We start from the raw sequence: 25,685 nt of genomic DNA, 5'->3' as shown, positions 1-25,685 counted from the left end.
TATTCTTGCTTGAGTTTAGTATATCTAAAATATTTCAAACTCCAGATTCACTAGCCCTTTATAGCGCTTGTTCTCCAAAAGCATTCATGTGGTTTTTGTAAAGCCCTGTCTAGAGTCTTCTTGTGTCCTTTGGTATTGATAAGCTTAAAAAATTTATGCTGTTAACAACTCTGGAATAATTATTATAGAGTTACGATAAAACAATTCAGAGCCATGGGAATGTATTTTTCAACCATTCGTTACTTAGGAGTACTGCCCTTTTCTGAGTCCTGCCTTGAAACACTCCCACAGCAGCTATGGTTAATGGGCGATACCTCGAAGGCTGCCTTTAAACAGGGTAAAGATGGTGCTACTTACTTTCGTGGCTTTTTTGGTCAGTTCTACTAACACTTTAACCAGCTGATACTTCACACTGAATTCTCCTCTTCCCACCCCCTCTTCCCTTCCCCCCCCCGCCGATATTCTCATAAAAATCCTGTGATACGTACCTACTCGTAACTTGAAGTCATTGAATGAATGCTTGTTTATGACATCCAGTTTTGCCACCAAGGCAAATGCGAATTCCACCATGGTTCCTATGTGCATATACTGTCGTTCAGGTTCCTGAATTTAAACAGTCAAACAAACAGAATAAAATAATTTACCTTAGCCTTAGTTGCTGTTAAAATACAACCAAAATATGCTGAATACTTGAAAGTACTTAAACCCTTAGGGATGTCCTAATGCCAGCAGGCAGCGGAAGAAAATTAATGTAGAAGATGGTGCCCTGTCCAGTGTCAGTTAGATCAATCAACGGCCAATAGACCAGGATGTGTTTTACTTACACAATAAGGCAGTCTAGAGACGATAGATCCAAAACATGTCTAATATAATGTTTTGATTGTCAAATAACTGATTAGCTGCTATGTAATCTCAAAGGCACTCAATGTCTATGTGGGCCTAGGATTTGCTCATTAATTTTCTCCAAGTGTCTGCTTCTAATTTATACCCTTTAATAATAAATAATGCTTGTGAACAGCCCCACAGAGACTCCTCCCTCTCACTGTTGCACAGCTCAGCACCCTAGTTAACGGTTAAGCTCCAGTGAAATTCACAATTTTAAGAGTTCCTCCACTGATCTCATCTGGTAGATAAACAAGCACCTCTGAGAACATCTAATAGACCTGAACATGAGTAAAATACAAGAGGAAGAGAGGAAGAAGGCAACCCATCCTCCTCTGACCCCCAATTTACTAGCTTAGAGCTTATACCACTTATAAAAGCTATGGACTTAATGTCTCCTCAACAGTGTAGCCTGATTTCTAAGTACTGGTTTGAATCTTCTCAGGCTGAGGAGAAAACTGTTTTTCAAGATCCTACAGCCCAGGGTAGGACCCTGACAAAAGAATGATTTCATAAGAGATGGCCTCAGTGATCCCTATGAGAAATGCGTGAGTCTTCCTAATTTCTTGATATAAAGTGACAGGAGAGATGGACAGATGACAACTTTGGGAGATGATTCATAGAGTAGATGCATCAGCCTAGGTGGGACAGTAGTGGTGCTTGCCAGAGCAGCTGTTTAGATGGATGAAGTCTGTTTCCTTTGCAATTCACTCCTAGCTAAGACAGATGGTTTCCTGTTCAGTTGATGTATTCAGTCCCCCTCCTTAGGCACTTAGTCTTCCTTGGGTGCTTGTTTTAAGCTGGGGGCTGATCCCAGCAGTACGCCTAGCAGTCAGCCACTGCCACACTAGGTACTAAAGCACCTGTGGATCTTTGGGCATCTAGACTGAAGGCTGCTGAGTTTTGGTGGATTTCCTTTGAAAATGTGTACTAAATCACCAAAGGAACACCAAAACTTGGATCACTTGACTCACAGTTTGTGGAAATAACTCAAATGATAAATTTCTTCCTGTGCACACGCTAGTTTTAAGTTGTGACTGAGAGATCCTCTATGTCTTCTTATCTTCAGTTTACAGTTCTGCATTTCCTTCATCCCCTTCACCTCCCTATATTAAATGTCACAGCTAATTTAAAATAATTCTTTTTTTTTTTGTCCTCAGGATCCTTAAGGTCTATAGTTCAGGTGTTAATTGCTTCTGTCTAGAAGGAACATGAGTTTGGCAAGAACACATTAATCCTTAGCAGAGAATGTGTTGATTCATAATTGCTTGCTCTCCATCGCTAACCCGTAGTACTCTAAAGATCATGGCAAAAGCAAGGTTTTTGCTTAAAAGCTATGAATTGCTTCTCTGCAATTTATTTCTACTGACTGCAGTTCCCAATCCTACCCTACTAAGTAATCCAGAAACAAAGGAACACATTCTCAGTGCTGAGCTTGAAGGTTCTGCAAGTGTATGGCTAATACAGCTACTCAGTCCTCCCAGCTTACAATGGAAAATACTCATTCTTGCAGTCTTTTGTAGTCTATAAATCCATTTCTGCTGCAGCATGTAGCAATAAAATGCTGTATTGTATTTTGAGTAGAAGGCCTGTTTTAGACTTAGCAAATACAGAGGTGGCACTTTCAAACCATAATGTGAAGAACAATAATTCCCAGAGACTACTAAACAAAAGTATGCACTCGTCCTGTACAATGCAATCTACTTTAATTAGAAAAAACTAGGCCACAACATTATACATAACTTGCAGTTTAATGAACAGAATTTTATCTTTCATTTGAACATGTTTTTTATTAAGCAGGAACCTTTTCCTGTACCTGACACTGTTCTTGGTTGGGTGTGGCGCTCAATCCTGTTGCTGCCATGTAAGTGCTTCCAATGGTCTTTATCTTTTCCACTCCACTGAACTTTGGCTTTGACAATAACTGTAAAACAAGGATGATTATTCATTATTCAGATCAGCAGCCTTGTTACTCTAACAGCATTGTTACTAACAGCATTCAGAACATCAGTTCTTGTAACAGTTTCTTAATAGACAGCCAATGGCTTCACAAATATATACAGGATGAAGAACTTAAGGATGGATGAAGCAATGGTTACGGCCTCCAAGGAGAGGGAATTTCTGTCTGCTAAAATACCTTTTAATTATAAAGGGACTAAATTTATAGTAATGAGAATAAACTGCACCGTATTGTACATACAGCTCTTAAAAGTTAATAGACTTTGATGTTGGAACTGAGTCACCATGTGAGCCAACAGTTAAGCTTTAAGCAGCTTTCTGAAAGTAACTATCTCTTCCATGCCAATGGGACAGTTCATGCCAATGGGACTAAAATCCAAGGAATTTAGTTCATATCCAGAGTTGTTTTGAACATTCCAAAGTTGCCAAATGGGTTTGCTGCTAAAATACCCTCTATAGCTGCAGATCCACAAATCCAGACTCTGCTCTCTGAGTCACAGCACAATCTTAATGCCTTTTTCTAGTGTCTTCACCACTAATAACTTCTCACTGAGAACAGAAATACTGTTCTCAGTGAGACCTTTACAACTGCCTTTTCACAATCCATCTGTAGTCATACTCTGTACTTGCTTATAACTTCAGAGAATGGAATATTAAAACTTATGCAATCCTTTGAGTTGCTCAACTCAATGTATCAACTGATAACACTCCCTACAATGAGACCAACAGAGATAAGGTGTAACACAAAGCTGTATCATTTTAGGGGACACAGATATACATACCTGACTTTAGGCACCAGTATTTAGAAATGGTAGTTAGTATATGGCATGTAATATGACTGCCTCATGAACTGCAGCTAAAGGGCAAAAATTTCTCCATCAGATATGCATATAGGATTCTCATTATAGCGAATCAAAAGCAACTGAGTATGATGTCAGACCAATATCTGATTTAGCCCAAGTAAATTTCTTTTCCCTTTAATACTCCCTGTAAGTAATTTCCATGTGACTAGGCACAGAAAAGTTCTTTTCTGACAGCTCGTCCACTCTCCTTTCAAGTACATTTGCTTGCTGTTGCATACCCATTAAGATTGAAACGATATGTTGATTGTTGTTAGAAGTACATACATCATCGAAGTCAGCAATGATCTCGTTTAGCAGTCTGAGACATTCCAAGCCTTCCTTATTTACATCAGATTCTGTGTAAAATTCCTTGAAATCCGGAACAGAAGCAAACATGACACAAACACAGTCATATGACTGATGATATAGATCCTGTCCAAAAGAAAAAAGAATAGAGAAAAAAAAATCTGATATAACCAGCTCTATAAAGTTCTCTTATTAATATGCAGCGTCCTGGTTCTGAAAAGGCAGGCGTTGCAATGGTTGGAATGCCTTACAACAGTGGTTGGATATTTTTTGCATTTAGTTGCATTTATTAATTTTAAATGGTGTATAAACCTGTTTGTTAAATAGTCTCAACATATACAGCTGAAAATATTTTAATGATTTAAAGTTAACTTTTTTTCCCTCCTGAGCATTAACTCTGTGAATGTAAAATGTTTACCAGTTTATTAGATAGGGCCCATTTCTGAGGATTCTCATGTAGAGAATTTGGTCAGGCTTGCACAGCTGAAACTATATTTTGCAAAATAATCTCTAATTTATTATTAGCTGTGTTATTGTAAAAGCTAGAAAACTGAACCAAAATCACAAATCCAGTGCACTAGAAACGCATAATGTGACACAATCCTGATAGTTCCTAGCCTAAAATCATAAGACGCCTAATAGGACAAAATAATTGTCATTTCTTTTCCATAACAAGGAGTGGAGGCAAAGGGGAAGAAGAGACCTGAACTAAAATTTATTTATGTCAGATTCTCCACTGCCTTCTGTGACCGCTGAAATGAGAGAACCTCTGCTCCACAGGAAGACTTTGGTGCTAAAAATGAACACACCACCCCCTGCTTAAGTTTCCTCTCCACTGCCCTTAAATATTAAAATATCTCTTCTTTCAGGATAAATTCACATCCTTAAAAAAAGTAAAGAAAGAATATTTGTTAAACTAATGCTTAAGAAAAGTTACTGTCTACATGCAAAGGTAACGACAGCAATAAAAGATGCTGTAAGCTACTATAAAGTCAAATTCTATCCAAGTTATTATCTGAGTAAAACAAGGTTTTCAATACTCGTGTACATAAGGTGAATAGGATTTGTTCTGTGATTTCAAGAACCATCAAATATTATTTACCTTTTTACTTATCAAAGCTTTTTTTTTTTTTTTTGCAATTTCACTGACAGTGTGTTTCTTTTGAAAGTATGTACACAGATGTGTACATAAATAGTGAATCTCTATTGGTGATGTATAACTGAAAAATAGCTGAACTATGGGAAAACTGTTGACTGCCTCATCCCAGAACAGGTGTGAGGGAAGTTTATGGGCAAACATGAAAATAATGGCAGACAGGGAGGAACCCAGGCAGCTGGAGGAGACAGATGATTTATTACTAATTTTTTCTGCCCCTTTTTCTAAGAATTCCACAACCACAGCATCGCTGAAGCTCCACCATGCCACTGTGTAGCGGGGATTTGTAGTAGTGGGGATTGAATATATTGTTGCAATTCACCATTATTATTTATATTCTTAAAGCTGAGCCAATTGAAATTGCCCATCTGTATCAACACCCAACTCAGAGCCATATATACAAACTCATTATCACTTTAAAGTGACTTTAAACTTGCTTTCAATTTTGGGTGAAGGAATTCAGGCCACACACATGGTGCTGGTTATTAAAAGAGGACCGCACAAATATAGGGCCTTCCAGAAGAGGAAATTCACTGTGTTATATAAAAGACTGGAGGGAGATACAAGAGTATTTATAGCAGAACGTAGACCATGAATACTCAAAACATGGATTATTACACATACTTTTGAAACTTGACCTGACAAAATAAACAGGTTGAATAAATCTGTGATGAATTTTTTTTTTTTTTAAATATATATTTGTGCTCATATTCCTACCAACTGGAAAAATCCAGTAAGTTGAATCCAGCCAAATTAATAGTACACTTAATATTAATGCACAGTTCTATTGTCCAAGGAATTTTCTTAATTAGTTAAAAAAAAAGTTGTTTTAATTCACCAGATAAACCAGCTGCTATCTAATGTTTATTTTCTTCATTGGATCCTGCTGATTTTGCATCCTGAGAATGTAAAATGTGCCAGAATTACACTACTGATGAGATACCGGTTGTAAATTTTGTGAAACACAAAATCTAGACACGGAGTTGATATACTGGGAAAGTACTATATCTGAAATAGCACATGGAAACTAACACCATATAAAGGTTTATTTGGGAATATAACTTCAAGTCATAAAAATACAGGTCTGTTGGGAGCTACAACTGAACCCTTACAGGAAAAGGAGACTGACTATGCAGTGCTGCAGGCATGATATTACTGAATAATATGAAGCAGTGATGGTAGAAAAAGGATTCATTTTACCACCTCGTAATACAGGAACCAGAAGATAAATAGAACATTTAAAATTAGAATAAGGAAAAATACATAAGAGATATATAAATGTATATTTCATTGCTATTCAACAACATGAAAGATAAAAGCTTAGAGGGTTAAAAGCCTGAATGCTTATGTGAATACTAGAAAAATGCATAAGTAGAAAGTGTATAAAAAGCATCTGCAGAAGCAAAATATGCCATTACATTTACAGGTAAAAGCAGAACGGAGAAGAGCACATTAATCTTCAGCTGTTCCACAAACATTTGCTGAAGTATCTAACACTGGATACTGCCGGGCCCTGCAGTTGACTGGACTGCTGATGGGTGGCAACTCCCGTCTTACAACGACTGCCACTGGAAAAGCCACGGAGCGCTAATTAGCTATTAGGAAGTGCTTTTCCTGAGTTCCCTGAAAGCAGAAGTGTTGCCCGGAATAAATCATGGCAACTTGCACAAGTCACAGTCATCAGGAAGAGAAATATGAGCAGAAGACAGGAGCAGAAATTCAAATAAAAGTGCTGTTGTGACACAGGAAGATCAGTGTGCTTCATGCTGTTGGCTGTCCACCCAGTACGGGGACAAATATGCTGGGAGAAAGGCTTGCATGCCTGACTGTTACAATTAACAGACATAAATCTTCTTTTTCTATAACCAGAGTTATCACTCCTTCCTCTCCTCCACCTCAAAATAAATGAACACATTGTATGTGAATACTTGTCATATGCTGAAGCTCAGCAACAGTGTCCCATTTCTCTTCCTTCCTCTCTAATACTGGGGCAATATCCATCCTACTAACGCTCTATAGCATAGTAGCAGTATGGAAACAACAACAAATGGCACTGTTTATAACCAGATGAATAGTAATTGTTCCTGTCACAATAAATGTCAGAGAATTTTAAGGAGGTATTCCCAGCTAGTTTATTTTGATCATACATAATAATAAAGGCAGTGGCAACTTGGTGTCTTAATTTTCCTGTGAGTACTTCTCTTGAAACAGTGTTCTCCAAACTGTTTAATTAGAAAATTAAATGCAACACCATTCCAGGAAGAATGGCTTTGCTTCTTTCAACAAAATCATCCTGTCTGCTGCAGTCAATCTCTTGTTTTTCCCTTTTGTTTTCCTTTGATAACATCTGAATTTCTGCTGGTTGGCTCTCTCTTCTTCTTGAGTGCCTGTAGACCTTCTCGGGATGGAGGAGACAAACTGATTCCATTATAACTGTGTATGGCATCAGCTTCTCTGGGACAGAATTTCTGCTCTAAGTACGCTGCTGACTCCATCCTACAGCCAATGAAACAGGATTTCTCTTGTTCAGTAATGTGCTTGCCAGTTAGCTTGCAGCACAAAAGCTCCTGAGCACTTTTTACTAATAGGGGATCTGAATGCTAACAGCATAAAGGAAAAGACTGCACAAGTGATGTGCAGATAGAGTTAATCCTGGCCCTGTTTCCTGCTTTTCATTTTATATTTGTTCCTATCTTTCTCTCTCTCAGCTGCAAAGCACCCTGTTTGGTACCCAGCATACAGACTGTAAGCAGAAACCCAGTTCCAGAGGTTCTAGTAAAGCAAACAAACCTTTATTAGGTTTTGCTCTGGAGTAACTTGCTTTTACCATATCAGCATTAGTCAATGTGCATCCTGTTATGAAAAGACCTTTGTTGGTTGTCTAAAAGCACAGTCCCACTACTCCGAGTCAGCATTGATCCACTCATTTTTCCCCCCTTTCATTCCTGCTGCCTGTTCTTCAGCAGCATACTTTGTCTTCCTTTTTCTCCATACAGCTGCAGGCATAAAATTCTAAGAGGAGTAGTATTCTGAAATAGACTATTCACCCGTTAGATTGATTTTCATCTCAAAATCTGGTCTAAACAGAAAAGAATATACATAAAACCATATTAACATGAATGTTTGCAATAAGGAAAACATGGACAAATTTCAATTCAGTATCTATTTACCTGAATATCCACACAAAGAAAACAAAGGCTTGATCTGTCCTAACATATTCTTAGGTGTATACACACACACACATACAGAATGTCCTTTAAGGCTCAACACATCCTTGCTGACATTGAAACAAATTTTAAGATATGCCAGATGCTTATATTCCTGAATATCTCCAGGAATTTGAAAGGTTCTTCCCTCTTTGAAAACTGTGTTTAAAGATAAACTAAACAAGAAACAACTCAAATATTATTTTTTTTTAAAGAAATGCCACTAAAACCATGTCAAATCATTTTTACTTCAGCTGACATGATAGGAGAGCTCAGCACATTACAATTTCTCATCTTTACTAAATTTACTAAAGCTTACGCCAACCTAAGAATCTTGAGGGGTGACAATATAAATCCAGTTGCCAATACAAAGGTGAGCAGATGGTGTTGCTCTGCTGGGGAGCTGAGATGGAATAGCACATAAATGAGAAAGCAATCTCCTGATGGTTTGCTGTGTTTAATGCCTGAACTAAGAACTGGAGCTGAGCCAACATGGCTTCCAGCCAAGGTCTTCGCTGGATTCAAAGGAACCCCACAGCAGTTTTCATTTGATGTTAGCTACCAAATGGATATTTGCAGGTAGTACTAAAGTACTGATACAAAGTACTGATTGGTACTGCTTAATACAAACCACAGTGAAAGGGAAGACAGTGGCCTTTTCAACTCCCGAGATCAAAAAAGAATGCTTAAAGTTGCCCTCTCCTCTCTTTTCTCAGTTTTGGAACAATTGTTTGGTATGCACAAGTAATCACAAGTAACTAAAACTATTGCATTTAAGATCTCTATAACTGCTGCTCTTGCTAAATACTACTCTATAAATTTTTTCATCTGTTTTGGCTTTAGTAAAACTTTAAAGCAATATTAGGAGCATTTCTACCATTGTTGACAGGGTCTTTTGTTTGACTTTTCTGGTGCTTGGATTAGGTCCTTAAGCAGCAAATAAACAGGTAATTCAGTGTTCAGAACCCCCTTCCAGAATTAACATAGCTGCTGTTTCAGGGAAAAGGTTAATTTTCACTCCAGTAATCCAGGTCTCCAGTCACCAGAAGAAAATTTAGAACCTTGATGCAGCTCCGCTCTAATCACAAAAAAAAAGGTATCTGAATGCATACAATTTAAATTCAAATCTGTGTTGATTCAACGATCTGCTTCTTCCTCCACACCCTTTTTTCCCTTCCTTCGAAAGGCAAAGTGCATTGCCACAGATAATTTCACATTTTTTACTTCAAGGTATTAAGGTGCATTCGGTGGTGTAAAGCAAGCCTTTCAGATAGGCAAGGGACTGTAAAGTGAAACAGTCACTTTCAGTGTACTTTCAGTGTACAGTCACTGAAAATGACTGTAAATCTACAATCTCACTGTATGGACCTACTGTTCAAATCAGCATTAAGTGTTATTTCCAGGACATGCTGCTTTCTTACAGAGCAGAGGATATACAGACATGGCTGACCTCATTCTTCAGGTTTCTTGCCAAGAAGTGTTCAGCTACGTGGGCTGGAAGCACATTCTCCAGAAGCACCCGATTCAGGTTCTCCATGGTTTCAATCTCTTCCCGCTCTTTTTTGAATTTGTTCTTCCACAGGAAGTCTAACCTACAGTAATATTCATTCTGTTACAAGAGGACACAGAGGTAAAGAAACAATAGGCATCTTGTCCTGATGGAGTACAGGTTTAAGAGACAAAATAAGCATAGTACACCACCCCTACAAGGCTATTATTTGGCCACTTAAGCCACTACACATACTTTGCTTCAAACTAATAAGCTCCCCCCCAACAAAAAGGCCTATAAAAAGGCACAGGAAAAAAAAATAAAGTTACAAGGTGCTTTAAAAAATGGAAGATGCATTTATTTACTCTCAGGCTTCATTCCAGAAATCAAACATGGTTATGGAAACAATTTGCAGCTTTGCAACTTAATATGATGTCTTATTTATCTGAAATGTAGAATTTCACTTACAATGATGGGCATTCCAGGAAGACCCGAACTTTTACCAACTTGAACTTATGTCATGCAATCAGCCTGGTAAAAAGTGGGTAGTACAAGAGAAAAGCAGCCTATTGATATGATATGCCTTCAGTTCATCACATCATTATCAGATTGTCAAAAACGGCCCAGTCATTTGGGCCAACCCAGTTTTGGTTTTGTTGAGGGCTTTTTTTGTTCGGTTTGTTTGGGGTTGGGGTTTTTTTTTGGTGTTTCTTTTTTTTCTTTTTTACTGCTTTCTATAATACTTTACCCTTCTTTTCTTTTTGTCCCATTTGACTAAAAAGAAGTTGAGAAATTAATAAAATGCTTTTTTTGGAGCTCTCTCTACTTCTTTTCAGTATTGTCAATGTTTTGTGATAAATTCTATGGCAATATTTCTACAGTAAAGCCTCCACTGGCCTGACTATATCATTTGAGCTGATATAAATCAAGAGCTATTTCAATGTAGTCCACTGGTTTAATGCTATCATGCAGCCTCAATGAAGACAATGTTATTGACCAGGAAAACATGATTATGATCACAATCTAATTACAGAAAAAACTAAAAATGCTAGCTAGTATTAGCGGTCACTAAGCATCACATCAAATTTAGACTAGCCCTTCTGATTGGACGGTGGCTGTCACAGCTCAAAATGATTGATACAAACTTTGTTGAGATCACAGCCAAAGCTAGAGTGGAAAGTTGAAATAAGATGGTACTAAAATGATTTGGCAAGCTTTTAAATATGTATATTATATATTTATACATCCAAGTACCTCACATAGATGATAAAGTCAAATGGCACCAATCGTATTCATGCAGAAAAAATCCAATAAAAACCTGGGATGTCAGGATTATTTGCATAAATTGACAAAAGTAAACTGGATGCCTGGCATAAAACTGAAATTAGGTATCCGTACATTGTACCAACTTTGTATTGAAAAGAAAAGGTGCTAGATAAGATGAAGTCTTCAAAAGCATATATTTCTTCTTTAAGAGCTAATATTAAACAGATAATTTATTTACTGCCTTATTATTTATTGAATGAAATTTAGGCTCCCACAAAAAATGGCACAGAACTCAGAAATAAAAAAAATAAAGCAGAATGTATTCTACAATTTGCTTTGAAATTAAAAAAGTCAACCTATCATATTTCAAAATGAACATTTCAATTTCAGACTTTTTTTTTTTTAAAGCACTACCTTATTAAAAATTACTTTAAATCATGTTTTTTTTTTTTTATTTGTATGATCTAGCCAATTTAGTATGCATGTCATTGAAGATCCTGTTCAATCTTTGTAGCCTTGCAGTAATATGAAAACCCAGGTTGTTTCCTATTTTACATGTTATCTCCAGAACCTTTTCAACGTATCAGAATGAAAATATCTCAGAATGGACCTTAGACATCTGCAGTCACACTATCCTTCAAATACAAAATTTTCCTTCTTCACCTTATGCTGCTTTACTTGACAGCACTTCCCAGCGGGTGAGCATAGTGGAACACCCAGGGAGGCATGAAGGACACTGTGTTCCTTCAGGCACCACAGAGCAATTGCCCTCCTCCAGGACAAGAGACTACAATGCATCTGTGCAAGGCAATGCAATGCAAACCCAGAGGTTCAAATCAGCGGTAACTTATTGGGCAAAAGCGGTTAAGTGCAACAAGAACTGATTCATGTCTCATTTGCTGCACAGAGATGGGTTTATCTGTATTTTTAAATTTTAATGGGACACTCACCTGGGTCTATTTTCAATATTTGCCTGAGTGAGGCAACGAACCAATTATCCTTACTGAAAGAATGTCACACAGAAAGCCAAGATAAGCAGCTTGAGAGTAGCTGCCTACGCTGTAGGTGTCTACAGTCAGGGGAGATGAATGCTATGGCATTCAGCAAAGGAGCAGCAAAGACAGCACCAAAGCACTTGAGATCACTAGAAATTAAACCTGGGGTTTCATTCAGGTGAGGGAGCTAAGGAGTCTCATCTCACAGCCATTACTTGCAGACATCAAATCTGAGAAACTGTCTCAACATGGAGCGTCAGCAGAAGATGTCTTAGAATACATTAATAAGTTGATCAACAACAAGTCATCAGCTCTAAAGTAACCAAAATGAAAAGCTGCTGGTCTGAATCTTATGGTGGATAGCCTGCTCATTCAAAACAGCCACAGTGTCAGAGAACTGACAAATGCTAAGGATATAAAGCAAATCTTTGGAAAACAACTGGTGTGACCCTGGGAACAATACAGCAAGGTACTTTGGAAAAAAACTATGCTAAGGAAAAGAGCTATTTAGACATATTAACTAAAGCTGATACAATGGGGAAGAGTTGACACCTCTTCTGTAAACATGCCTTCATCTGTTACAAAGAAGTCAATAGGCATGTGAATAGGAGTGAAGTTTGAAATAAGTTTTCATTAAATTCTTTCAGAAGAGGCTCTTGAAAAGACTACATTATCTGAGAAGGATCCTCTCACAGAATAAAAGCTCACTAAAAAACAGAACAGAGACTACAAAAAAAAACAGTTTTCACAGCTGAGGAAAGTTGCCATAAACATCTGAGCAGTAAAACAGCCAACGAAGTTCACTGTTGATAAGCTCAGTATAATCAATCGTGGGAAAAACCAAAACACTCACCTAGCCTACAGAGTAATGGGATGTGTAATTTTAGGTACTGATGAGGAAGGAATTCACAGGCTGTGTCAATACTGGTAATTCAAACTGGGCCATAAGAGAGATTTAATGCTCAACAGTATTTAAACGTGAGCATACTCTTTACACAGTCTAGCCCATACTGATCTGCTTTCTTCTGGGCAATGCCTAGGCAGGGTGCAAGAGTCGCCATTCTCAAGATATCATTTGTCTCTGCCAGCCCATTTTCAAATAACTCTAATGGAATGCATGCAGAATGAAATGTGTCACTTGATTTTAGTGCCAGGGAATGGTTGTAGCCTACGCTGGCATGACTTCTGGTGGCTGACCCCCGTCCTATGCTCATTCTTTTGGCACAAGCATTGCTGCAGCTACACCATAAAACCAGATCAGGAAATAGATCTGGCTGAAAGCCAACCGTTTTTTCAGCATTGATTTTTAAGCCAGATCATTTCCCCATTTTGGGCCACTGTACAACTCCACAGGCAGCTGTGCCAGTACAAATGAGGAGGTACAAGGATAAGAATGAGTAGCTGAGGGAAGGCCTACTTCTTTCAGTAGAGATGCTGGTTGTGCAGCTAAAAGTATTAGCTGGACCTGAGAATTAAGTTGGCTTATATAACATGTTGTGATATACTAGCTCTCCTTTTCTTCATCCCCATCCAACCAGAGACACACATTCCTCCTCCTCCTTTTGCATCAGGACAGGCATCTCGCTGACCAGCGATGAGCAGGTTCACAGAGCTCGCCTTGCAGGAAAGCATTCATTCTTTGTTTAGATGAACTTTCTGGTTCCTCACTTTGGCGACAGAGGAGCGTCAATGCCAGGTTAAGGGAAATGGAAAGACCACCCTTTTCATCATTGGCTATTATCTTTAGCATTGTTAAAATAATCAGATATTAAGAGAAGAGCAAAGATGTGTTATGATCTGCAAGGCAGAAAAATGCAATAGCAAAAAGAGAAATTAGTTGCATATAACCCTCTGTGGAAGAAGGGTAAAGAAGAATTTTACTTTGCCTACATTGCAAAAATGGCTTGATAGCATTCTGCAAGCGCAATGAAAGCAGCAAGCAGAAAGTTTAAAAACAAACAAGAAGATTTCACACTTCTTTCACATGACTTTTTATCAAATTGTGAAATTTATTATCAGACAATTTTGGGAAGATCAGGAAGATAAAATGGGTTAAAAAGGGATCAGACAGTGTAACAGAAAGCAGAGCAACAAATAGCTATTAAACATTGCCACAGAAATGCCAACTGGCAGAAGGTGGGAAGCCTATGTCCCTGGAAGGGTCGCTCTACGAAGGTTCACTTCCTCCCCTATTCTTTTCCCAAGCATTTCCCACCAGTCAGTATCACTAACAGCACCATAAAATGGCAGGTCTTATGCCAGGTATGTATTAAAAATTAGTTCATAACATTTTCTAGTTATCATTTAGACTTTGCTTGAGAGTGTTTGAAAACACAGAGGTTTTTTTCTCCTTTTTTGAGGGAAAATAATTTAGCAGAAAAATCAAAGGCAACAGACTGACGATCGACAAACAAGTGGTATCATGACAAGGATCCTGGACCTACAGATCTGAAAACAAAGACTTTTTCCATTACAGGATCATTTTTCAATTGGTGTGACAGGGAACAACACACAAGTTGTTGTATGCAAAACAAACTTTCTTGTTGACATGACTGAGCCCACAAAGAAATACTCTCCTTGCCCAGTGAAGATGACATTCCTTCTCTCCTTTTTTCTTGGTGTCTCTCCTTTTTTCTTGGTATCACATGCACCACCTCCATCTGACACCTTGGTTGACAGGGACTAAAGGTTCTCAACTGGTGTGATGAAGTATTTATCCCTTTTTCTGAGTCTAAGTAGCTGTGCTCCAGCCACACCCTCTGCTACTGTCATCAAATGAGCAAACTCTAATATGGTGCTGGCAGCAAGGCAGATAAAGAATGTAATTTCCAATTCAGGAAGGATGTTCCCCACTACAACAAATACTGGAGAAGCTGCCAGATAAGAATTTTTTCTCTGGTAACCTGCAGGGCCTGCTTGGCAATTTAAATGACAGTCATTATGTTTTGGGGAATTGTAATGTAAATGAGTGATTTGCAGACGGTATGGGATAAGATCATTCCCAATGCTGCAGGCTATGGAGGTACAGGCTGCTCATGAGACCTCACATGGATTGCCTCTTCCACCTCAGAGCCCTGTTTTGCGCACTGCATTGTTCCTGGTACAACTGGCTGGAATCACAGCTTTTAGCCATGGATCACGTACAGGCCCGAGGATTTAGAGAGAGAACTGCCCTTGTACCTGCCCTCAGCTTTGTAGAGGGGAAGACCATTGATATCACGTTTGTACTGAAAAAGCACAACTGGGTAATAAAAAGAGTAGTTTCCTGTTGGGTCATAGTTTTAGTGCAACTGTGGGCTCAGCATGTGGTACACTTCTGTGTACATGCTACATTGTTTCTGTGTCTGCATCAAATGGTAATAACTGTGAAGAAAATAGCTTGTAATTAAGCAACTAGGGAGACAGCAGATGGATGCGGACAGATGGGAGCACACTAGGAAGCTATGAGACAATATTGGTCAGCATGACAAGCAATAGTTACAGCACACTATCAGCATAATGTCTACAGTCTCAATGATAGTTATTGGTGAGTTTTAAGGGCACGTTGGAAGGTAATAAAGAAAATAGCTTTTTATATGCTTATGACACTCCTTTGCAACAGCGTGGGGCAGAACAGAATAAAGGTGTTTGTCAGAAAATCTAAAAATTGCTTGAGAAAGTGGGAGGCTGCGTGTGGAGGCTGGCATTGTGTCCACTAATGCAGATGAAGAGAAGTGTGCATCTTACCTGTCTACCCAAAACCAGTAATGTGACGAAGAATATAAACAAAGAAATTGAGCCCATTGTCTTCAGGTCTTTCAGTATTCCTGGCCTATAAAATAAAAACATAAGTAAAGCAAGTGGCTCAAAAGTTAAAACAAAATTACTTTAGCACAAGAATAACACCACAACTTATACTACTTTCTGGCATTTAAATTAAGACCATTTAAATATGCTATGCTTTCTTATTTGGAGAAATATTATTATTTCCATTATGTAGCTTTAATTACTTCTACTATGTTCTGTGTAAATGTGCCTATGCTTTGAAGTCCAGTAATAAGGTGAGGATTTACTAAAGGAATATCCTTTTTTGCTTACAAATGGAGAGCATTTGGTGCTTACTCTATACAGGCAGATTGAAACAAAATTTTTTAGGTAATAATACTACTTCCATAATGGAGAGCTTGACCATATCCAATAAATGGGAAGAAACAGAAACTAAAGCACCTAACTCCCAAGCCTTTTCACCTCAGAATTACAGATGGTACAAACTAGATCTTGTACAGAGTTGACTAAATACTCTGCATTGGGAAAAGATGCTAGAGGTAATGGGATACAGTTTGCACTAGCATTCTCCTACTGATGCCACGGAAAGAAGAACCTTGGTGAGAGATTTAGGAAGGAAAATACCAACAGACACACAGCTTGACTGGCAAAATCAAGGCTGCCAGAAACACGTGCTAAATCTAACATGTCACGTGGTGCTCCATCCCATCACAGATTTGTTTATTAATCTTTAGATTTAAGAGCAAAGAAAACATACACTTGTTTTTTAATTCAGATCCTTTTCCATGGTTGTTTCTGTGTTGTTTCTTTTCCTATAGATCTCAAGCAGATTACAGCACAGGAAAAAAGGGTACTGAACCTCTACTCTGAATATTCAGTTATATGCACAGCACACTCAGCCTACCTCTTTTTTTTGAAAATGAGGTAGAAATTACATGTGTCCAGAAATTATTTTACACAGAAATACTTAGAATTAAAATCATAATTTTGTCTTATATATTATCACCTATAACAAAGATTTCAGCAGTCTCACTGAAAATTTAGCATAAAAATTTGCAAGCACAGCAAAAAAATCCAAACTGTTGGTGTATTTTTTCAATAGCTAACACTGCATTTGTAAACTTTTAAGACAATGTACTAGTTCTGAGGAAGTTGATTTTCTATGACTTGCAGCAAATATGCTTTAACAGCCTTAATTACGTTCTGCCTTAGGCCTGAACAACTTTAATGATGACTTCTTCCTAATGCTCTTTATTACAAAAAGGCAAATTAAACCATACTCTATTTCCTATAGTATTTAATTTAAACACCTTGTCCAGACTTGTTTATTTTATTCTAAAGCTCTGAGGTGTGACATCAATTCATATATTAACTGCAGCATGACGATGATTTTAAATTGTGATTTGTAGATCACATAGTCAAACACATAGAAAAAAAATCTGTTCTGTGACATATTCTATGATAAGAACTGCCATAGGTATGCTATTAATTTCAGAAGGACTGAAGGACCTACCTTCTAAGAGATGCCGTTGCATACATAAATTTGCTGTAATCATCCAGCATGGGCCCATGAGTGTGCAGAAGGATAACATTGTAGCCCACCAATGCAATCAACATTATCACCATTTTCAACTCATAATTTATCCTCAGGAAAACAGAACAGGAAATGAGTCCTAATATGCAGCTGTATATAAAATACTGGCAAAGAAAAATTAAATGGAAAATATTTAGATTTTGGTTCTTGAGTAGGAAATCATACATAATAAAATGCTTAGGCTAGTTTAAAAAACAAATTATTGACTGACCACTTAAGCATGGAATCTATCACAACGTGGGACATTATGGTTTACAGAGATCCAATAACAACCAGGTGTTTGCATTTCATAAAATAGAGCCTTTTTCTTACTAGTTTTCACCCTTTGTCATTTTTGATTTACTCCTCAGCAGCAGCAAGGAGTGCCTATTTGTGGGACACCAGTGCTGGTGTTGAAGGCTAATGCAAGAGCTTACTGCCAGCAGACTGACAAGAGATTTATTCCTGTGCCACTGGATGTTTTTCACTTGTGTTTGAGTCCAGTAACTACCCTATATGTACTACTAGAATAAGGGTCAAGGTAAAATGTCTAAAGGTATGAAAACGAACAGTTTCATTACCTACCTTTGCAGTATTTATAAATTGATGCTATACACAGTTATGAACCTCATAGATATGCAATTTCACAAACTCTAGAAACAAAGCTAAGATATGCAGAATATAAAATTACTAACATGGTCTATGCATAATATAAATATAAAGAAATCCTGCTAAATACTCCTGAGCTCTGACTATATAAGAACACAGTCAGTTATTAAAAAAACCCTTTTCTTTCCTGTCATATATATCAACAAAAACATGTATGGTTGAAGTTAAATTCCTGGAAAAATATTTTCTATGGATACTTTCTGGACATGGATTAGGACATCAAAATGAATGCTAAAACAGGAATAATACATTCTCACTAGAATCATTATCTTAGTTCTTAACATACAGCACCTTTGCCAAAACCGCTTCCTGAAAATTACAGTCCTGGACCTTGCAAGGAAGTTATCTTTTCTGAAACTACAAAGCATTCTATTTCAAGATATGCTATTTTCAGGCTACTGTTGACTTGTTGATGGCAGTACTTTTGATAGAACCTGAATTACAGTATACTAATTTTGGAGGATCACTAAGAAGAATAATTTTCACAGCACCCATCAGACAGAATTGATCTGCCATGTGAATCTCTGCCATTACTGTAATTTGCTTGCAGATCTGCTGGAAATAAGAAATAGAAAGACCTGCTGTTCAGAATCACCAAAAATAAAACTTCTCTGATGGCTGCATTCCACAGGAGGTCACACTCTAAATTCAGTGTTACGTAAAAATAGCAGCATCTATTTCTTACTCTGTAAGGCATTCTACTTGTGAAATTAGTTTTCCAAAAAGAAATAAGCAAACAAAAGGCAGTCTTGAATCTGCAACTGGATGCAGTTTGACAAAGAACAAGAAACTTTCAAGTGGAATAGACAGTCTTTGTTAGTGTTCCATAGGAATACATAAACTAGACATTGAAAATCTTAGAATCATAGAATCATTACGGTTGGAAGAGACCTTTAAGATCACCAAGTCTAACCATTAATCTAACACTGCCAAGTTACTACTAAACCATGTCCTTCATGATCATAGCCAAGACTTCAAACAAGGGTGGATGGATTAGAGAAGAGAGGCGCAGGCACACATTTAAGAATGCAGACTCTGATACTGTGTATTTTAATGCAAGATTCCAGTAAGCAACAAGCAGATCTAGAAGTGAGTCTGTAGGCAGCCGTGCTTGAACAGCCACACCAGGTTATGAAACTTTTTTTTGAAAATGCCACCTTAAATAAACCTTTTCCCAGCTGTATCTTAGAAGGCTATTCAAGGCTATTGTTTCTCAGTGCTCAATGCTGCAAATAAATTTTTCAATTTCTGTCAAAGGAACTGAAATTTCACCCTTTTAATAACAGAATGTACAAATTTTAGTAGATGCTTAAAGTATCGTAGCTTGAACCCTTCTCTGACCTTTTCAACTTTTCGGAAAAAGGGCTTGCAAAAAAATCAGAGGAGGAACTGCAAGCCAAAATGCTTCAAAGGATACAGTGCAGAGGAATAAGGTAACTGACATTCTACCTAGCTTCTCTGACAGATGCATGCAGCTACAAAGCAGGAAAGACACTGGAAAACATCAACAATTTGGTGAAGGAACAGTCACAGTAGCCATACAGAAAATCGTGACTGGTGGAATTACTGTCATATAGATAGCATGAGAGCTCTGGCGTTCATCAAAGCACAAAAATTGCAAGCTGTCAGACAAATGGCAGCCTGTCGGGCAAGTGCTCTGCTTTCACTTCATCAAATGAAAATGAACTTTACTACAGAAGTATTAATGCCCAGCTGGGAAAAAATTACAGCTTTTGTGTGCAGGTACACTGGGCTTGTTTCTTAGTGAAGACCCGTTCCAGGCTCGTTCATCCTACACCTCTGCGCAACCTACAGAAGAATAAAAAGGGCTCAGACTACACAGGCATTGAGGCTTTTTCCAAGGCGGAGAGTTGCAGTGATACCAATCCTTTGTTGTGACCCTGACTGAAAGATCACTGCACGCTGAGGAGTTAGCAATCCACATGGCAGTGAAGCCGAGCAGACGCAGGTCTGTGCTGTGCTCTGTGTATCCCTGGGCCGTGGGATAACCTCAACCAGCTCAGCCAATTTATTGCAACCACGGAGCCCTCAGGCAGCTCTCATGTGGTAGCAGTGGTTACCCCATCTGTGTGGCTTCGACTTTATCTAACACTGCAACAGCAAGTTCTCACAGACATCATTTTTGTCTGACAGCAAAAATGATGAATAGAAATGTTTCCTTTTAAGAAAATCCTGTAAGAGCTCAAAAGAGGAAAACACTGGGTAACCTCTCCACAGATGGGTTCTGCACCTCATGCCACCCTTGACTGGAGGACCATCCGGTGGTGCATGATTCAGAGTTGCCAGCACCTGAAGGGTTGCATCACCATATACCCTCTTTTTTCTTCCTGTGCTAGCTCCAATAAATGGTATTTTAACCAATACCTTACAGAGTCTGAGTGCCTTTCTTACCAGGATCACAGGCCCAGTGCCTTGCACCAGTGCACTACACTCTTAGGATCTTATCTCCAGCCCAGTGCATTTGGTCTCTTAAAATTTAAGACTTCTGTCGTTATAAAAATCTTTATTAAAGCAAAAAGGGATTAAACTCCAATATGTCTATGGAGAAAAACTTGAAAATAAAGTAATTTTGGAATTCCCTAGTCAAATAAAATGTATTCCAAAACTGCATCTTTCAGAAGTCAGTATCATCACTTTTATTTATTTAACATGTGCAGGTGGCAGCACTGATACCACACTGTATTTTGTCACAGGAAGAGATATGCAGAACTTGAAATCTCCCAGGCCTAACTCCTATTATATGGAAACTACAGAAGCATCATAGCAAAACTAATCAATAACTAAACACAAACAAAGTCCCTATGTATAATCTTTCTTAAGTCTTTAAAAAGAGCAATAAAGCAAGCAATACAACTCAGAAAACTCTATTGGGGCTGAAATAATTCAGAAATCTCTTATTCACTCATTTTAGATGACAGTCAATAAATCTGTCAGGTTCACTGTCATAAATCACAGGAAGTTCATCTGCATGAATAAAGCTTAAAGCTAACACACAGATTCAATTGAATTTTTAATTTAAGGAAACAAACATTTGCCAGCTTAAGTATTCAATATCTCATTCAGTAAAGACAGTATCATTTTATTTCCAGATCTAAAAAAAAAAAAAAAAAAATCAGAAATTAGTAACTCAGAAGGCATTTGTAGCTTTTTCAAGCTAGAAGTTATGCAGTGCCTGAGGATGAAAATGATATGCATTTCAGAGTTGTCTAATAAAAAAAGTGAGGGAAAAAGTGTTTAAAAATTTTAGCCAACCTAATCTTTTCATTTATTATTATCAGAAGTGACATTTTAACATAATTTTTGTGCTAATTTATCAAAGTTTCTTTGATGAAAGAATGCATTTTAATAGTTTAAAATCTATAAACCACTGTTTATATGTGGTTTAAATGTGCCAAATTATGTGAAGATCTAACAAACACCTAAGTTATATATGGGAAAACAAAAGAAAAAGACACACAAATTTTTTTTGAAAAACAGCAGATTAAGTCTTAATAATATGTATAATTTATGAAAACTATATCCTTCAGATGCTTGTTGGAAAATTTACTGGTATAAAAGAAAATAAAATACCTTTAAAGATGTTTAAAACTATAGCAAACAATATTTAAAAAAGCTGACTAGAAAACCTGCTAATTATAAAAGCAAAAATATATTTAAAAACTTTGGAAGAATTTATTTCTGTGTGCTTGTGAGTGTGAATGTATGCAGAGGCTGGAAGAAGGACTGCATCACTTCTTTGACAACAAAGATAACTTGATATCAGGGCCAAAAGAAAATAAGAAACTCATGAATATGAAACTTATGCTCTGCTGTTGCTTTATGAGGGAGATACTGAAAGTTCGTAAGTGCTGCAGTTACTGCAATTGTTTTTTTACCAGGAGAGTTCTAAAAATAATTAACATCTTGCTTTCGTGTGTGCCTAGGATTGTTTAGTTTGACATAGTGAATAGCTGTTTCATGTAAAACATATTGCGTGGAAATCAGCACACACCATTCTGGTACTGGTCTCATCAATTCTGCATAGAGATAGAATAATCTCCCTTCTCCTCTCACTGCCTCCTGTTTATTCATCCAAAGACTTCAGCTGCAGGTCTTTCGTAATCCCACTAAGAATCATTGCTCTCTAGGATACAGATCCCATTTTTTGCAGGAATGCCCTTCCCCCTCTTCTTGCATGTGCCACTGTGCTTTTGCTCACACCAGGACATCTTCTTCAAACCAGCTCAGATCTTTCAAACAGTTTATACAGTGGTACATGAATCACAGAATCACAGAATCACAGAATCACCTAGGTTGGAAGGGACCTTTTAGGATCATCTAGTCCAACCGATGAAAAAAAAAAAAAAAAAAACCACCACAAAAAAACAAAAAACACACAACACCCACAAACAAACCACACACACCACCACACCACCCAACACTAATCCATATTCCCAAGCACCATGTCAACTCCTCTCTTGAATACCTCCAGGGATGGTGCCTCAACCACCTCCCTGGGCAGCCCATTCCAATGCCTGACAACCCTTTCAGTAAAGAAATATTTCCTAATATCTAACCTGAACTTCCCCTGGCGTAACTTGAGGCCATTGCCTCTTGTCCTATCATCTGTAACTTGGGAGAAGAGACCGACCCCCGCCTCTCTACAGCCTCCTTTCAGGTAGTTGTAGAGAGCGATAAGGTCTCCCCTCAGTCTCCTCTTCCCCAGACTGAACAACCCCAGCTCCCTCAGCCTCTCTTCGTAAGACTTGTGCTCCAGACCCCTCACCAGCTTCGTTGCCCTTCTCTGGACCTGCTCCAGCACCTCAATGTCTTTCCTGTGGTAGGGGGCCCAAAGCTGGACGCAGTACTCGAGGTGGGGTCTCACCAGTGCCGAGTACAGGGGGAAATTTTGCATTTCCCCCTTCTCACTCCACCTCTTAATCAAACATGCAATGACAGAAGTGTGCTGATCACAGATTTCACATTTACTGCCAGGCCAATAGTGAAAGTGGTGAATATTTTCAAGTCTACCACTGGTCCTTGTGAAACCTGTCTGCGGATCAACCTGGTTTTCTCACTGACAACAATGTGGAGCTTTCAGTGCCCAGTCTGCTTTGCAGTCGCTGCATGTTCTCCTGAAATCTTGTAATGCCCATTTGTTGGCATGGGTGAGACGCTTCTTAGTCATCAGACTGTTTCCTGCTTTTTAACCTGACATTCATTAAACCCGCTATTTTCGGAAGTATTAGTCTCCTTTAGCTTCCCACTTCCTTCATATGCAGTTTCAGGTGACTGAAAAAAAATCAAGCTTTTGCTGCAGTTTTAAAAACTGGTGGGTGTTTAATTTCAAGCAGATCTGGCAACAGTCAATTTAGTGTAATTGTTGTAAACAAACAAAGAAATGTAAAATGAACTTACCGGTAGGAAAAAACAGTTGTTTTGTATACACCACCGTGTCTGATTACTTGAATTAGGAAAACTTGCGTTTGTTGAATTAAGAGCTGAGGGAAAAGCTTTCACAGCATTATCCAGGAAAAACTAGAGAAAAACAATGTATAATCCATTAGCTTGTCAGCTGTTTAAGGTCAAAATACAGAAGAGAAATGGAGAAGCGGAGAAAGCCTTGCCAATAATCATTTAACTTTGGTATTTCACTGGAAAGTGAAATAGAAAAGGGAAAATGACATCACTTGATTACTTGTTCCTGCATGCTCAAACAAAAACGACTTTGTTAACCTCCATCTGACACTCTCCATTTGAATAAAAGACGAAAGGCTCTTTGTTATATTACTTTCATATATCAGAAGCTCACAAAAACAAGAGACAATGATGAAATAAACTCAATATGAATAATTCCTGGGTTTACTTCAGCCAAATCTTATTTAAACACAGGAAGAATTAAAGAAAGAGTAAGAAGTCTTTACTAAAGTTCATTTACACAGATGTAATCCTTCTCATAATAACAACTACAATAATATTGGTACTGTTATTGAAACAGAAGAGTGGAATCAGTATCTCCTGGGTCATCAAATTCAGCCAGCTGATGTCACATGTAGCCACCATCATACAGTATCCATTGGTGTAGAGATCTAGTGCTTTCTTAATGAGTTAGATTTGGCTACATCAATTCCACTGCTTTGAATCTCACCACTTAGACTATTCACGGCCAGTTCCTATATTTTCTTTCTACTTCTGCTCATCTTACCCTTTAGCTTTCAGATTGTTCCTTTCTCTCCCTATTATTTGTGTTGACAATATTTAATGACATCCCAGCCTTTACTATGCTCAGCAATCTATGTTTTTCTAGTTTATTACCAGAAAACAAGCTCTTCATTCCCCTAATCATTCTGATAGTCACCCTCTTCCAGTTCAACCTTCTGGGTGAGCGAAACTGCAAACACACTTCCCAGATTTTATCACTGAGTTGAGCAATAGCATTAATACTAATTCCGCAGAAAATATGTTTTCATATATCCTAGAATGACAGCTCCCTTGCTCACAGCTACAAAACCTTAATAACTCACTGCACCTCACGCAAGAGGGGCTCAGACAGATCATGAAGTTATAGCAGCTTAACACATTGCTGCACATTGACGTAATCCCAGCCACCACTAACATCATGCTGAGCAAATGTGAGGTAGTTTTCCTTCGCTGAGGCTCACTTAGCTAAATGTGGCTTATACTTACCATGAGTTAAGAGCAGTCACATGGATGGTTATCATGATTCAGCTGAGTTGTCATTAAACCCACATAATTAATCAAAATCCTGAACTCATCACATCTCTACCTGATGAACTTCCAACTTGTGTCAGAATTTCTTGTCACTGGTCTGTGCATAATCTTGTGCTCTGTACTAAATTTCATCCTAGTTCTTTTACTCAAACCCTCAGCTAAATTCTTCCTTTCTAAAATCTCAAACCTTCCTTCACAGACATTGCCTGTCACCTTAATTCATCAGCATATTTCACAGTCCCTCTCATACACTGTATATGAAAATTCACACTGGGCTGACTGTTGTAGAGCTCCACAGGTCGCCTCCCTCTCACCCATTGTTCTCGGTATGTAGCCAGTTTGTAACTCACCCTTGAATTTCAAAAACTCACCTTTTCCCATTCCTGTCTTTACCTACTGCCCCAGAGAAAAACTCACTCAGACTTTGATCTGATCTGGATCAAAATGGTTACTGATTTGCTACCTAACACTAGATCTGGTCAGCCATACCTCTGTGTAGCCAAGTCCTGAAAACTTCTGAGGACGGAAATCCCACAATCTTCCTTCCTTGGCAACGTGTCCCAGCACTGTACTACCTGCACAGCGACTTTTTTTTTTCTTTTTTTAAGACTATCCAAACCTGCCAAGCCACTACCCATGGTCAGCACCCATTGATAAGTTTTGTGGTGCTGCTGAGAAGAGTTTGAAACTATTATCAATGTAACACTTACTTCAACAGAAGCAGGATCGGTTATGGACTTGCGAAGGTGATGGATATGCCATCTGTTACCAAGACTGGTTTACAAGAAGTTGGCACGACCTCTGGAGTAACATGCAGAATGGGCTCACCTTTGTCTGTATGGTTG

The 25,685-nt window shown here is 38.1% G+C and overlaps 1 protein-coding gene across 1 annotated transcript in view; it reads right to left on the bottom strand.

The window, feature by feature from the left end:
- Nucleotides 1-25,685, bottom strand: part of ADCY2 (adenylate cyclase 2) — a 223,165-nt gene that overhangs the window by 5,082 nt on the left and 192,398 nt on the right. The window contains exons 17-23 of the mRNA XM_074146221.1: nucleotides 23,527-23,646; nucleotides 17,380-17,564; nucleotides 15,828-15,912; nucleotides 9,802-9,960; nucleotides 3,969-4,115; nucleotides 2,699-2,806; nucleotides 489-603 (exon numbers count right to left, since the gene is read on the bottom strand). Of these exons, the coding sequence (XP_074002322.1) occupies nucleotides 489-603; nucleotides 2,699-2,806; nucleotides 3,969-4,115; nucleotides 9,802-9,960; nucleotides 15,828-15,912; nucleotides 17,380-17,564; nucleotides 23,527-23,646 (919 nt within the window). The remainder of the gene's footprint in view (nucleotides 1-488; nucleotides 604-2,698; nucleotides 2,807-3,968; nucleotides 4,116-9,801; nucleotides 9,961-15,827; nucleotides 15,913-17,379; nucleotides 17,565-23,526; nucleotides 23,647-25,685) is intronic.

This window comes from Numenius arquata, chromosome 4 (assembly GCF_964106895.1).
Source record: "Numenius arquata chromosome 4, bNumArq3.hap1.1, whole genome shotgun sequence".
In the NCBI taxonomy this organism is placed as follows: domain Eukaryota; kingdom Metazoa; phylum Chordata; class Aves; order Charadriiformes; family Scolopacidae; genus Numenius; species Numenius arquata.
The sequence above is the reverse complement of the archived record's forward strand: the minus strand, read 5'-3'. Positions and strand labels throughout refer to the sequence as shown.